The 16,656-nt window shown below is 45.0% G+C and overlaps 1 protein-coding gene across 7 annotated transcripts; it reads right to left on the bottom strand.

Annotated features, from left to right (window-relative positions):
- Window positions 1-179: 179 nt before the first annotated feature.
- steap3 (STEAP family member 3, metalloreductase) lies at window positions 180-12,311 on the bottom strand. Of its 7 annotated transcripts, none has more exons than XM_076303550.1 (5): window positions 12,105-12,311; window positions 11,236-11,816; window positions 10,441-10,968; window positions 8,115-8,279; window positions 180-2,536 (listed from the first exon to the last, which is right to left on the bottom strand). In XM_076303550.1, exons 2-5 carry the CDS (start codon window positions 11,719-11,721, stop codon window positions 2,252-2,254), a joined length of 1,464 nt encoding a protein of 487 aa, XP_076159665.1. In that variant the 5' UTR covers window positions 11,722-11,816; window positions 12,105-12,311; the 3' UTR covers window positions 180-2,251. The 7 variants fall into 7 exon arrangements, with proteins under 7 accessions (XP_076159665.1, XP_076159666.1, XP_076159664.1 ...); XM_076303551.1 differs by having other exon boundaries at window positions 11,236-11,812; XM_076303549.1 differs by having other exon boundaries at window positions 11,236-11,794.
- Between the last annotated feature and the right edge of the window lie 4,345 nt (window positions 12,312-16,656).

Below are 16,656 nucleotides of genomic sequence, written 5' to 3'. Positions count from 1 at the left end.
TCACGATTGACACGAACGAATAGGTTACTATGATGTGAATTAGGCACGCATAAATCAGAAACTTCACAAGCATTGTTTGAATGGCAAAGTGCAAAGACTAGGAAAGCATATCATTGTGTAGATTTTTTTTTTTTTACAAATCATATACACTAATAGCAGAAACATTCAATTCAATAGTATACAATATTCAATCATATTTAATCAAAGCATTTCATGACCATTTGTTGAGATAATGGTTTACAATTTCACACAATAACATTTATCTGTCTGTACCAAAGACGTAAGAAATATAACAGCAGGTAAGCCCTAGAAGTAGGCAAGTTTACAAAAGCTTCACTTTGATTGCAACAGATAGTGCAGGAACAGGTTTGGCATTGTGTTAGTTTAACAGTAAACTATTCATCATTTAAATACAAGGAGATATTTCTAAACTAAATGTAACTGACTAGTAGACTGACCTACTGGAGTTTCCCCAACAACTGTCCCAGATAAATCACCATGCCAACCAGGGATATAGTGGTAAAATAAGAGGTGGGTAAACTATGATTTCTGTGATCACAGTGAGGTGGACTGCGCCATGGCATGCGGTATCAGATTTTTTAAAAAGGCATTCAGAACATGTTTGTTGATGGTGGAGGTTATAGTCCAATGTTTATAACAATACCAGTGGTATTAAATGGTTCCTAGAGTGTACATATTGTGAATGCAGATAATGCAGTGTAATTTTTTAATGTTAAAAGTTGCAATTGGTGAATAAACTCTTTTGAGAGCTGGATAAACTCTATTTCTGAAATTGCAGAGGTGGATAACCTGTTTACTTGAGTTTAGCCTCCACTACATCCCTGATATGGTTAGCCTAGACATGGTTAGCCTAGAACCTGTGACCTGCATGTGACATATGACAGCATTAGATAGGTGACCCAGGTGAATCAAAATGTGGAGAAGGTGAGCTAGTCAATCAAATTCTACACTGGATTGTATGTGTCCCATGTGGCATCACAGCACGCCTCCTTGGTATAGTTTCCATCCCCTCAGCAAAGTCAGTGCTCTGCGTTGACCTCTCACTTGGAGCGATGGGAACCGACAGATGTGACCGCGGCGGGCGACTGCGCCGAGACCACCGATGCAGAGCTGGTGCTTCGAAACGAACCCCCTCTCACAATGCAGATAGTCCGAGGCTCTGGTGAGGATGGCTATCGCTCTCACGCCACGCTTCAGTCCTCAAATAACCCCAGGACAGCACGACTGACCGCGGCCTAGTCCGGCTATGGGCACGGCTGGAGGGCCGGCACTTGCTAGTCTCCTAATGTGGAGCAGAAGCCACGTGCAGCAGTTGGACAGTAAGACCTGGCCGTGTACAACATAATATAGCTACACCAACAGCAGCACAGCAAGTTGTTCTTAACGAATCTCAGATATTCTGGTGATTAGGATATAAGGCCTAAAATACAATCATTTGTTCTTACACAACCCAACACGGTGAGCTTTTGGCATCAGTAATAAATAACAATCTGAAAAAACAACTTCATCCTTGCTATTTTTAGATATAATAGTTATTATAGCGGGTGTGTCATTTCCTCATTTCTTTGGATGACTGTCGTTTGCTTGTAGTGAAGTTTTTGCCAAGCTACCTTTGATGATCACAGAAGTCTCTATGCTCATATGCTTCTGACATACTGAAACTCAATTAAATGGTCATGGTTATGGAATTTGGCACGCATTTGTCCAATGCATTCACTGGCTGTGCTGCAGGTTTAGACAGGGCACTGTGTGCAGTATGGGTCCTGAATGCTTGAACGTTTACATAAAAAAAATCATAATTGTTTTTAAACACTGTTCCTTCAGACAACAAGTGATTCATTGTCCCACAATAGGTTTTTTTTATCATTCAGGAAAATCCTCCTACAGCAGCTAAAATAACACCAGTAGACGCCACAAGAGGGCTATTTGGGGCTTGGACAAAAAAGGAAATAACTGACCAAACTCCTACAGGAACTGTGCCAGTGCGGTGAAGGATATGAAAATACCAGTACCTCTGTCTCAAAAACACTACATTATATATATCGCTATGTAACATCTCAACATACACCAATGTCCAGTTTTACTTTGCTCTCTTCTTATGTCTCTTACACAGACAGACACACACACACACACACACACACTCCCTCACACACACACACACACGCACGCACACACACACACACTCCCTCACACACACACACACGGACGCACACACACACACACACAGGTCTCAGACGTCACTGATGTGCTCGACTCCATTCCCCGCCTCCTCGGGCAGCTGGAAGCGGATGCATCGTTGCTGCTCCCAGCCGCGGCGGATGCGGGCCAGGCGGAGCGCCACGCAGGGCACGGACAGCGCCAGGCGGCCCAGCAGCACCGCGCACGGCAGCGCCAGCGCCAGCATGAAGGTGGGCGGCAGGTAGAAGTGGTACTGGGACGCCGTGAAGGCCCGGTCCCAGCCAAACAGCAGCGCGTGGAGCGTGGCCATCACCAAGGCGGCGTAACCCAACCGCGACTGGAGAGGAGAGAGACACAAGAGGACGGGGGTTAGGGTGGACCTCCAGAGGGGTCAGAGACGAGGGGAGGACATAACTGAGGAGAGGGGAGGAATAAGATGGAAGGAGAGAGGGAAGGAGGGATCAGAAAAGAGAGAGAGGTAAGTTGAGGGAGTGTGTGTGTGTGTGTGTGTGGTGGGGGGGCTGGGGTTATGATATCATAACTGGAGAGGCAGAAGAAAGGAAGGGGTGGAACAGAGAGAGGCAGAACAGAAGAGGTAAAAAAAAGGAATGAGAGTAGAGGTAAAGGGAGAGAAGGAAGGAGAAGGGGATGACTATGGAGGAGAAAAAGAGGGCAAAAGGAAATGGAGAGGGTGGGAGAGAGAGAGATGTTTTATGCATGATCTGGAGCTGCACACACACTTATGAAGACAAGTATGGCTTTATGACTTCTTGAACTCGGTGGAGTTCAGACACATAATCCGGAACATTCCTGAAGAGAAGAGTAGAGGCCGAATGCCCAACCAGAGGGCATGAGATGCAGCAGACTTGAGACTCAAAATGGCACAGACTGTTGTTGCCTCACAGGGATGGAGACTTCCTTACTTACATTTTTCTTTTTACACACACACACACACACACACACACACACACACACACACACACACACTTACCGGTTTCCCAAACATAGTGGAGTGGTTCAAGTCAAATTTTCATAACAATTTATCATTTTATGATAAATGCATCAAATTTGGAAGAGAAAGAGAGGGGATTTGATCAGACTTAGGATTGTACGCATCTCGGATTTGGCCCCTGGGCCGACAAATATGGATTCTATTTGGTGGAAAATAATAGAAAACAGAAACTAACAACTAGCTGCTAATACAGTTTCATATTTTACCATAAATCAATCAAATTCATGTTTTAAAAAGTCAAAAGAAACAGGTTATTTTGATATTGATGTTGAATTGTATATTTATGGGGGGCGTTGTGGTGCAGCTGGCTATAGTACTCATAACACACTTAGGGGACCCAGGTTTAAATCTGACCTGTGGTCATTTTTCCGATTCCACCCCATGTCTCTCTCCCACTTGCTTCTTGTCACTTTCTCCACTGTCTTATCAAATTAAATGCAAAAAAACATAACATAACATAAACATAAGAGCCCAAATACATACAGTATATACAAATATATACAATACAGACTGTAAGATGTAGATGTGAGTGTGGGCACACTGGTAAAATAGTAGATACTATGTAGTGTAGTATAATTGATAATTAGGCAACAGTTGTTGTGAGAAGTGCCATGCTCAATGAAGCTCACAGTATTTTAGTTGCTGCTATTGCTTCAGCCCTGGTGTGAAGCCCTCCTAGTAAAGACGAGCAAGTTTATCTGTGTTCAAAGAAATAAGGGCACCGACAATGGCAACCAGTACTACTGCCTCTATGCCAGTCTTTAATGGAAACATAATTACAGATATCTCAATGAACCACAATGACATCAATAGATGGTAAATTCTATCCTGATTAGCTGCATACTTGAGGTTGAAGATATTTAGGCACATCTAGTTTCTCACATACTGGAACCTCATGATAACATAGCCTTAATTATTCTCTTGTTCAGTTCTGCACTGGACTTGAATTAGGAACCTCAGGCAAAAATATTGTAAAAAACACATATATGATTTTGGCCTATTGATTAAATTGTAATGAATTGAAAGCTCTGTCAGTGGCTTTGGATACAAGCATCAGCTAAATGACTAAATGTAAATGTTAATTTTGGACTGATTCTTAATACATGCAATACAATGTGATGCAAGGGCTACCCAGCGCAATATGGATCTATTCCACTCAGACAGAGTGACAGAATATATCTATTTGTTTTCCTCAGCCGGCTTCCTCAGTCTGTTTGTCCTGCACTGACAACACTGAGGCAGAGAATGCGATAAGCAAGTGAAGAAAAAGAAATTTGGCCGTCTATCCCCATAAATTCTATATACTCCATATTCTCACTCATTCATTCTGCACTCACTCGTGACTGCCCCTATGGGAACTATGGGTGAACTGCAACCAGTTTTGATACACTGGTCGAGACAACAGGCTCCCCGTAGACAGGCTCTGATGGAGGCTACCTCTCGTCTCGTTGATCTGGTTGTAATCTCACCAGAAGTTGCTGCAGCTAAGCTGTTAGATCTATAGAGAATCTACTTCCATGCAATAACATGGTCTGATACATAGGCAAGTAATTATTTTCATAATCATGGGGCAACGCTTTGAGTGAACGTAATGTAGCTTAATTCACAAATGAAAAGTAGTTCTGACATTTCAACAACGAAACAGAGTTTGCCATCATTGCGAGAAGTCATCAAATTTGTCGCTAGATAAGATTTTCTGTCGCTGGGGATGGCCAAGAGTTGCTAAACAGGTAATACTGGAGTACACGGGAGAACTAGTTTAGAGCTTCAGATCTCCGATCTAAGATGGCGACAGTGTTCACGCATGCTGAGAGCCCAAGGCCACATCTAGTTAGTATATCTATCTATGGCCCCCAGGGGCCAAATCGAGGCACCTACGATTCTAAATCTGATCAGACCCCCTTTGTGAGGTTTTATACCAAATGTGATGCTTTTATCACAAAGTTATCCATTTTTGTGCTTAACTGCCCCACAAACGCAATTATTCCTATATATATATATATATATATATAAAGGATATATTTATATGATTTAAATGATATATATTATATATCGTCCATGATGTACTGTACATGACCTTATGTAAGCCCAGCATACAGTAACCCTGACATACCCTTGAATTTTGGAATTCAACCACCTGTAGGCTTTAAACTCCTTAACACAGAATACTGTGACTTCTCACTGTCACAACTACTGAAGCACTCTCTCTCTCACACAGTCACACACACATACACACACACACACACACTGAAAAACAAACTCAAGCAAGCACACACTCTTCGATGCGGGTTTCCCTGGCTGTGGCGTGTACTGTACTGACCTCAGGTCACCTACGTGCAGGACCACACAATCGGGGTCCGGGGGAGGCGGAGGCTGCAGTGACCCCGCTGTGGCCGAACTCTCTTCTCCAATGAGACCCCTCCAGCTTCACACTCGTGTTGACACCGAGCACGCTCAGACCGCACAGGAGCCGGTAATTATTTGTGCCCCCAACCCACCAGCCTAATGCTTAACGAGGGGGGGTGGGGTGGCTTGTTCCTTCCATTACAACTCCTGGTGAGTCTGTGGGCTCCAGGCACCAGATCACATGACATGGCTTTTTAGAGACAGAGACGGAGGAGGAGGAGGGAGGACTTTAGCTTTGAGCTTTAATGTGTGTGAGCAGTATGGTCTAAATATGCTGGGCAAAAAAAAAAAATATTGACAATGTCTGGTGCTGAGATATCGGTGCTTCTTTTCGCCCTGTGACATGAATAAATGAAAGAGAGATATGCAACATATGTGTGGGGCTATCCTTGTAATAAGAAACTGGTCTGCAAAAACCTCACTCTCATCTTTCATCATGGAAGCTGTAAGTACGGATCCAAACATCATCACAATAGTATTCACAATGCATGCATGACAACACAGAATACACTGTGTTACATTACTACGTTGCCAGTGTATTGTTTTATCTGTTTGGAAACTACTTCCATGGCAACAACCAAGATTTCTCCAATGTTACGTCCAGTAGCCTGAGACCGGACAGCTGTCACGCAATCCTCAGCGCAGGCTTATGAGGACCTGACGGACCCAATGTGACCCGAGGAATTGTGTCGAGATATTTCCTAACGCCTTAGGAGGTCTGACAAGGCAGAAGACAGAGGGAGGAAGAAGGGGGGGGGGGCAAGAGACAGAGGGATTGAGACTGAGAGAGAGGGAGAGAGAGCAAGAGAAAGAGAGAGAGTGTGAGACAAAGAGAAAGAGAAACAGAAAACCGAAAGGGGACAGAGAGAGAGAGAGAGAGAGAGAGAGAGAGAGAGAGAGAGAGAGCCCGAGTTTTATCCCAGGATCTAGCTGCATGTGACTAATCTCATGCCGTCTGGATCAGCTTAACATAAACATGAAGGAGCGAAAGAAAGAGAAAAAGAGAGAGAGAGAGAGAGAGAGAGGGAAAGGAAGAGAGAGAGAGTTCAAACAGCGCAACGGCGTCAACATCTGAGGCAGAGAATGACAAATCCCCGCTAAATGAAAGCATTATGGCGGGTTTCACCTCTGTGCGTTTCCAGGGACACACAAGACGGAGACAGAAGAGCGAGGAGAGCGGCTGTTCGTGTGGGGGCCACAAGAGAGGAAAAGAGCGAGGGATCAATAAAGCATCAATAAAGTATATCTATCTATCTATCAGCGGAAGTGGGGGACAGAGACAGGGTGAGAAAAAAGAGAGAGGGGGAGAGAGATAGAGAAAGAAAGAGAGAGAGAGAGAGAGAGAGAGAGAGAGAGAGAGAGAGGGAGAGAGAGAGAGAGAGAGGGAGAAAGAGAGAGCAACAGTGTGAGAGACCAGGCACGTGAGACAGAAAGACAGACGCAGAGAGGATGGTGACCTCAACTGAACCCAACTGTTCACCCAGGCTGAGGAGATAAAACAACTACATACTTCACTGGAACACAGAGACCTCACAAAGCTGCGCGTGTTATCTCTAAACTCCACCCTAGCATACACTCTGTCCGTCAAGACTCCGCTGGATTCATAAACGAACAGAGAAGGTCAACGAGCTGAGTTGGTCTGACCAGCATTGAACACTAAACAAATGGACAATATTGAAAGCTTGCAGACGTACTTTAAATGATGTGTATGAAGTACATGCATGCAGTATGCACACAGTGGTGGCCAAAAGTATTAAGACAACATGCTTTTACATGTATTACTGCTCCCTGTCCACAAACTGTGAATTCTACAAAATACTGAGGCTACATCCACACTCTCTCACTGCAGATGCATAGATATTAGAAAGCTAGATAGCGCATTGGGTTCCCGAACGTACGTTAATAGGATCGCCATCTTGGTGGGGCCAATCAATAACTGGAGGCCAATGGAGAAGCATGTGACTCTGACTGGAAATTAAACAGGTGTATCTGATTGCCGGCAAGTGTTGGCCATAGACAGTAAATGTGTAGCCCCCAGCTATATGGCGACCACGTTTACGTATGCCTCCTAATAGAACTCGAGCCCAATGTGGTATCTAGCTTTCTAATATCTATGTCCAGATGCATGTTTGCCATTCAGAACACTGAACCCCTGAAGCACATATCACATGACCATTCACACAAATCACATGACCATTCACACAATTCTCAGCATTGTAAAATGAAGAACTGAACTGCATTGCAGCTGCAACCAAACCACTGGCAGGCTAGTAGTGGAGTAATAGTCTTATTATCCTGATTTATATTATTTTAAAAATTGAGAATGTCATTTAAACAGTGAATTTCAATATTTTGGCCACCACTGTATGTACACACACACGTACACAAAGCATGAGCTGCTCACAGACTTTGTATGACACTGCATTTTACAAACACACACAAACACACACACACACACACACACACATTGCAGGCTCTACAGTATTGGCAGGCTCACCTGTATAAAGGTGAACTCTCTCCAGTTGAGGGAGTTGCCCACAGAGGGCAGAGAGGCCACAGCCAGCAGTGAGAGCAGCCCCAGGGCCAGGATGCCCACCGAGATGTACAACTCCATCCTCCACACCTGCTCATCATCCCACACTTCAGCTGGACCATCCTTCACCTACACACACACACACACACACACACACACACACACACACACACACACACACACACACACACACACTCATTTACATTAGCATGATGACGAAAAACATTCATTGACACCAACACTATACATGTGACGTTGTTCAGTACAGTGTGCCACCACAGGCCTACAGTACATACCATGTTGAGTTCATATAGAGTTCAGAACAAAGAAGGCTAAGAAGAAGAAGAAATTAGTGGCAAAGGGAAAACAAACTGTTAGAACTGGGAAAATAAATGACAAATGACTAATGACTAATGCAGTTCCATACAGACAGACACTCTACAAATGTATACCATAGGGTCCCCACCCATTTTATTGTCAACCTTTCAAAAAACTTTTCCACGACTTTTCTAACCTTCAATGAAATTTCCATGACCTTTCATACCTTACAAGTGCAAATACTGTAATACCTAATAAACAGGTTGGGCTTAGTAATTGAATAAAATACAAAATAAAGTACAAAACTTTTTTCCATTCCTTGTCTAATCGGTTAGAGAAGTGGAAACTACCACACTGGAGAAAACCTCCTTCATGGAGGAGTAGCTGGGGTAACATGTATTCACTTATTATTCACTTGAATGTGGGTCTGTCCACCTATAGGCCTCAGGATAAGCACAGGCAGTATTACTGACACCTAGAGGGGGTGAGTGAGGCACAGATTTGGGGCAGGGTGTGTGTGTGTGTGGTGTGCGTGTGTGTGTGTGTGCGTGTGTGTGTGTGTGTGTGTGTGTGTGTGTGTGACAGGGGCTGTAAGCGGCGTGTGCTGCTAATTAGCAAGGATGTGATTGCCATGCAGTGCCTCTTCTCAGTTCCCAAGGAGACCGGGGAGGGATGGGAGTGAGGATCCTATGTTTACCCTGCCGTCTCTCCCACATCCAGAGTGACATGGTGTGTGTGTTTGTGTGTGTGTGAGAGAGAGCTTTAGAGAGACAGGGAATGCAGGAGTGAGGGGTAGATAACTTATCTGGGGTCTGCATCAATCACGAAAAGGCTGCTGTATGTCCATGTATATGTGTGTATGTGAGAGAGAAAGAGTGAACAAGTGTGTGTGACGACAAATGTTGACAGTAATAATTCTCATAAAAGAGAATAAATCTCCAAGTGTGTGCAGTGTGTGTGCGTGTGTGTGTGTGTGTGTGTGTGCGATATAGTCTTGCGTCATAGGTCACAAATAGCCCACCAATACAGCATGGGATGCACAAAGCTAATTGCTGTAATAACATCTGTGTAATCTCCAATCAGGCAACACTCTTTAACATGCATCGCAACAGTGGGTAGCTTATCACTCAGACTAACGCAGCAGCCTCCATTGGGGTGTTGATTAGCGCAACCTCACACCACCCGCGTGCACTGGGTGTCATTAGTCGGGGGGGGGGGAAGGGAACCACTGGCAGTGCGGTAGAGTTCAGCATCATCACAGGGAGAGATGGAGGCGGGTGGGGTCGGGGGTTGGAGTGGGAGGGGGGGTTTGGAGAGTGGGACAGGGTGGGGTGGGGTGGGGAGGGTGTTGGAGGACGGCGGGGGGAGAGATACAGACAGCAGCTGAACACCAGTGCCAGGCCCCAGGCCCTTTTTTGGCGCCAAAGGGTGGGGGCACAGATGTATGACAAAGACGACACGAGGGAAAGAGGATGTGGCAGGAACAGGAGCTGAGCAGAGAGAGGGAAAAAGCCTGACGCCATCAAGTCAGGAGACAAGCTGAATGTCTGAGCGGATTCTCGACCTTCAGAAATGAATATTCTAGAAGAATCCAAAGGTCAAATGGTGTATAGAGGATAGAAAACAAATAGGCCGTGTAGATCTGGCATGCTTGAGCCTAGTTAGGTTTATACATTAATTCATTCAATTGATTGGGTCAGTTTCTTACCATTACCATTTTATTACCTGTACCTGTGTTAGCCCATCAACAATGACACTTGATGACAGTACTGTGTATGATAGTAAAACAGTTGTCTTCAATATGATTTTACTGGATTTCATGCACAGCTGGATAGACTAGCCTTGCGTCTTGCGTGTTATTTTGGTTCATACAGTATAATCAAGCAGATCAATTCAACACACATCATCATTTCAGTAAATAAATACCTCTGAGGCCCACACTATTTAAGGACACTATTTATTTCTCACTCACCTGCTTGTATGCGGCGTTGAGCATCTTATAGCGGGCCGACCTGCGCATGGGCAAACACAGGCTGTAGACGGCGTGCAGCGCGGCGCACAGGAACGCCAGCAGGCCCATCTGCTTGCGGGCCTGCAGCCAGCGGTCCAGCCAGTCGGGGAAGCGCCGGTATTTGGTGCCGAGCCACAGCTGGAGGAACGCCGCCAGCAGACCCGGCAGGTACACCAGCGCCAGCATCACCATGGCGACGGCGGGGAGCGTGACGTTGACAGTGTCGATGGGCAGCTTGTAGAAGACGTTCTTGCCGTTGACGACGTAAGGGTGGAGGACATCATGCAGGAAGTTGAAGAAGTAGAAGAAGAAGAAGAGGGAGAGGGCGCAGACCACGGGTGTCGTCCATGTGGGGAAGAGGCGCAGAGGGGCGTTCTCGATATCTCGCGCCGAACTGAGGCGGCCCAGGTCCACAGGTATGAAACCCATGTCCCGGCACAGCTGGGCCACAGAGGTCTTGGCCGCCACGTTGTCACCACACAGTAGCACCTGCAGAATGTAATAATAACATAATAATAACATTATGTACAAAACATAATAACTAGTCCAGATATATGGGCTTTTATGTTTTTAGAAATGAGTCTATGTATTCTCCATTCATTATTTACTCTTATCTCTTTTCTAAATGCTGACTCTCTGAGCTTTGCACAACAATTACTATGCACTGTACTGTCTGTACGTGTACAAATAAACAGAATATCTTGAATCGTGAATCTAATAGCAGAACATGATATTAAAACATATTTTGGCACACACCTGTCTACTGCCGTCTCTTGGCCCAGTCTGCAAAGTCCAGGCGGAGATGACGTTGAAGCCCTTCACCACCACACTGTCAGGGAAGAGTGTTGCGAGCTGCTCCGCGTTGGAGGGCCCGTCGTGATTAATGCGCATACCATTGCTAACATCCACCAATGTTTTCCCTGCTAGAGCCTCTTTAAGTTCACTTAGCGTCGAATAGTGTTCCACAAACAGCCCAACGAACACCAGGTCGGCCTGTGAAGCGGCCTCCTGTTGGGTTGTCACATCCGCCTCTTCAGGGAAGAGCCCAGAGGAACGTTTGGGAGTGCGGCTTCCGACCACCACCCGGTAGCCGGATGCCACCAACCGCTGTGCCAAAGAACGAGAGAAATCCCCCGTGCCAAGTATACCCACCAGCGGAGCGTCAGTACCAACGTCAGATAGGGGGCCTTGCGGGCGCCGTGAAGATCTCAGAAGAGGTTGTTTCATATCTCCCTGAGGCATGACTGTGGAAGAGTCTGGGTATGCTGTACTGTTTCCCTTCTTCGTCCTGTAGCGTAAATGCCCCAAATGTAGCCTATTCAACAAAGCAGGCCTGCCTTAAAAGTAAGTGGAATACTTCGCTTACGGACCCAAACATTAGACACATGCCAATTTCAGATCGGCTACTAAATATGGTGCTGTATGAACATATTCATAAAACAGTTCTTCATCATGGTAACTGTTAATGATTTCGTAACCCAAAAGTCAAATAGGCCCGTCGACATAGTATTTGACGTTACAGCTGTAGCCTACTATACTGTTATTGTCAGCATATGTCAACTAGGCTAACTAAACTGTATGTCAGCATGATCAACGTTCAGCTAATTCAGTTAGCAGCAACTCACCCACGTCCTTGATTGATCTCTCAGAGTCGGACAATGTTTACGCTAATGAAACTGACACCATATGACTTAACACATGTGTACAGTATAGCTAACATATATTGAGGGAAATCACCCACTACAGGCTACATAATTTACCTATTTAACTTTTTACTCTAAGTTGACTTTTCGCCATGGTTCCTTTTCAACCTGCCTGCCAGCTCCGCTTTCCTCCGCTCAGTGTAACTTTAACACCGTGACGTTTCACGAACAAACCCCGCCCTTCATCGTTCTGTGTGCAGGAGATAAAAAGTTAGCCGAGAACTTGGGACTGGTTGAGCCTTCAAGTCTTCTCTCTCTACAGGTCTATCTACATTGCATATTGGTCCAATACACAAGTCAGTTGTTGTCCTCTGACAGATGGCTACTGATAAATAAAGAAACGAATAAGAGATACATTTAATGTAATTTAGGCTACAGTAGTAGGCTTTCACTCACTGTTGTGCAAAATAATCACTTATTGTTAGAAACTGGAAAATTGTGTGCTAAATGGTTAAATATCTGACAGATAAAGGGAGTGGTGAGATGATCTCAGTAAGTGAAGTGAAACCTGCCAGGAGAAAGTTGCAGAATATCATGGAATTATGAAATACCAATGAGAAAAACAGTATTATTAGACATTATTGTTTAAAAGAAAACATATAAGCATATCACCCCATGTGTTCGTACATATAATAGAATGGCACATTTTCGTAATAATGACAATTTTTTTTTTCTTTCAGCACACCATTAAAATAAGGATGATGTATTTTATTCACATTTTAAGGTTAGTCAAAATCCTAGGCTGAGAGAGTGACTGGAAAACATGCCAAAGTTGGACTTTGACCGCAGGTTAGAGGCTGTCATCACCACTACATCAGGCTGCCTTTGCTGGGAGAGGAAGGTTAAACCCTTCAGGCGGCTCGCTCCATCTGTGATGCGCTCTCGTCGCTTCTAAATATCATTGTTTGTTTATTTGCCTATTGAGGTTGTGTCTCAAAGGTGGACATGTGCATGGCTGGAAGCTGAACAAGAGAACATGAAATGTCAATAGACACTCATCTACTTGCTGCATGGGCCAGGAAACAAAAGAAAACATGCTGGCTGGACAATAAACGAACCACCAAGTGTCAGAATGGATTCCCCCACTGGTAGCATGTTGACATTCGGTGTCTTATGAAGTGTTGTCTGATGATACAGACCATAGTATGTTCCAGAATGTGCTGTTAGGCAGTTCTCAGGCTTTTCCCACTCGTTTTCATAATTTGCAGTGTGCAGTGACCATGTTGGGTCATTTTCTCTTTTGCCCTTGAGACAGAGCAGTCAGCTAGTGACAAATGCATGTTGAAAAGGCAGACACAGCACTGGACACAGAGCTGGCACTGCATGTTGTTAGTGTGGGGAGAAGAAGGGCTAATCATATCAAAATCCTTCATTTGAACGGCCACTATAGCCGGAATTTAGCCTGTACCACCAGCATCTTATTGGACAAGCTGGAAAGATGCTCATGGGTCCAACTCGAAATTAAGGTCACACGCTATTTTTTTTACATCCACAGATTAGTCCTGTCGTATTAGTGACTTGATTGGAGTAGAATAGAATAGAATAGAATAGAATAGAATAGAATAGAATTGGATGGACTGGAATGTGGATATGGATGTGTCACTGCCACAAGCTCACTGAAGCTGCATTCATTTGCGTGAGGCCTCTCACTGGCGAGTCTGCCTTGGGTTTCGTGTCATATCGCGGCTCCACCCTCATCCCATGTAAAAGGACGTTGAGTCCGCACACCAGAATCTGCAGAATAGGCAGATTCTGGTGTGCGGACTCAACATTCTTTTACATGCTTGTGCTTTCCTGTCCAGCACCCAGTACTCAACGATTTGGATGTGCGTGCTGCACCCTTGAACTCTCATCCTCCCTCATCCCAGCCAACAGCTCTGCCTCAGCTTGCACTGAATGCCAAACGTGTCCATCCAAAAAATAAATAATAATAATAAAAAATCCCCCCTGTCCACTTCACTCCCACAAGTTGCTTGTCCGCATTAGCATAACCTTGATGGCATCCTTGGTTCGGATAAGGTGGCTGTAGTGAGACTCCATAGTCTGAGGCTTCTGCTCCCAAGCCACTGTTCACACTTCTGTAAGCTGAAGTGACAAGCCACACTGCATCAGGGAGTAAATGAGCAGCTCCACTGCCTGTGTGTACTGCTTCTGTCGCATGCTGCCAACTGAGGCAAGTGTTGTGGTGGTCTCAGTATGTCTAATGTGGCTGTGAAAATACTGTGTGCCATCAAGCAAATGTGTTCTTGCTATGAATGAGCTCACAATGTTAATTGTGTGAAGTGAAAATCAAAGTGCATGCATCACAGACATTACCTAATCAACAAAATTGTCACATATTTTCTGTTTTAGAAACAGGATTGTGTGCATTGATTTAGTCACTCATCTATGGCACAGACAATCCTCTAAGTGATCCGGGATGCCCTCTGTGAGAAGGTGACCATTAGCTGCCCGAAAACAAAGCACATATTTAAAGATTCACCTTCAGTCTTTTGCTGCCAAATATAAAGTAAACGACTGGGAAAGCACACTGCAGACCAGTGTTTATTTTCTAATACTTCTCTTCTCTTATTTATTTATTTCACAGCATTTTAGATAAATGATGGAAAAATGAAGTCATTAAGACTATTAACACAGTGAGGTAGTAGTAACACGGTTCTCATTCTCACCAATCAAGCAAGCTTTTATCGTATTTAAATATCTTTCATAAATATATTTTCTAACCTCCAAACCACCTCAACACAGCGTTAGACATAGCCTAGGCGCGATGTGGGTCACCTCTGTCTGGTCTCCCCTCACGGACTGACGCAAGTGGGCCCGGCGCACTGCCCTAACATATAGTGAAGGAACCTTCAGTAGCGAGCCCAAATCTGTCTGGCGAAGTTAAGATGTGTCACTACACAAAGGCACGGCACACACACACGCACGCAGCCCAGGGCCTGTGACTCAGCTGATGGAGCTAACAGACTCCCAGACACACACACACACACACACACAAATAAACAAACATATAGGTCAAGCCAGACAGTGAATAGACAACAAGCTTATGATGAAGGGCAGCAGCTAGCCACCAACCCCACACATCTCACCCACCACTGTTTCTGGTGTGGAGGGAGACCATGCAGAGCACTTATAATCAGTCTGGAGGATGGTCTTGAGAATCCTGCTCTCCTAAATAGTTGTTTATTGTTTACACTTTAATTTACGAGAGCACAGGACGCATTTATAGGCTGGTAAAGTCCTAAGATTGTATTCACATTTTTTTATCATTGTCAGACATTGACATTTGTGTAAAATATTATTGTCAGAACAACACCAAAGCAAAAAAAAAATCCACCAAGACCATTTCATTTCTGCACCACCATGATGATGTGTCAGATAAATGAGTAATTTATGATTAGTCCATTCTCCGTCACATTACACCATTGCAAATTCTATTGATCTTATCCACAAGCGAAAGGCAAAGAGACAAGATATGACAAGCTCACCCTCACCCTCCACCCCCCACTCCCAAACAGAGTCATAAAAGGCCCCGAAGATGCCTTTATTTATTTCCAAAGAGCTGTCCTCAGCCATGCCCGCCTCTGCTGCTGGTGTCAGAATCTTTTAATTTGACCTTTTTATATGCCAGCTCACGTGCGTGCCCGCGTGCCGCCGAGTCCGAATCGTCCACGAGGACGAAGCCCCCGTGTTGTTCTCACTCCTCCCCATCACAATGGAGTCTCGTTCTTTCCCCTGCTCTCAGCTGTCAGTCATGGGGCTTGTTGACGGATGGCGACGCAAACATTCACGCTCCTCTACCCCCCAGACTCAAACTCTCTACCCCCTCCCTCGGTCACTTGTTTAGGATGATAATCAGCTGTTGGGGTGGGGATGGGGGCTTGTGGGGGGAATGGGGGCAGGAGGGGTGGGGTTGGGGAGGTGTTTCCACAGCCCGTGGGCAGAGCTGTCTTCGGGGGTGAGAATGTCCTTGACGTGGGAAACAGCTTGACACATCATAGAGGAAATGCGGCTGATTGTTTGTTATGTCACCGAATCACGACGTACAGCACGGCCACGCTCGGTCCCCGGGGGACTGGAACTGTGGGGGTCATCGGTAGGTCGGACGCCCCCAAGGAAGACTATGCTCGCTGGTGAGAGGCTCAGATGGCTCTGGACGAGTGTCCTAAATGGCATCAAAGGTTGTTTTTCACACTGGATTGGACAGTTGTTTGTTTACCACAGCTATCACATTTTGCATTGCATTTTGTGACTGAAATGTTTCACACCATTGCAGTCATGCATTGACAAGACTGTGATGTGGCGTGACTGTGTGATACGACATGAGATTTGACATCTGGATGATTATAACATTATCTGTTTATTTTTGTGGTATGGTCCAGCTAATTGGCAACAGCTGATTGGACATTGCTTTTTTTTTTAGTCCTAATTCAGTTCAATTTGTGATTCATGACTGTGACAAATCACTATAGGG

Source organism: Alosa pseudoharengus, unplaced genomic scaffold, assembly GCF_046254945.1.
Source record: "Alosa pseudoharengus isolate Yale_2024_CS ecotype anadromous, Long Island Sound unplaced genomic scaffold, YU_APseudo_1.1 YU_APseudo_1.1_scf_24, whole genome shotgun sequence".
Classification (NCBI taxonomy): domain Eukaryota; kingdom Metazoa; phylum Chordata; class Actinopteri; order Clupeiformes; family Clupeidae; genus Alosa; species Alosa pseudoharengus.
Note: the sequence above shows the minus strand (reverse complement) of the source record. Positions and strands in the feature narration are given on the sequence as shown.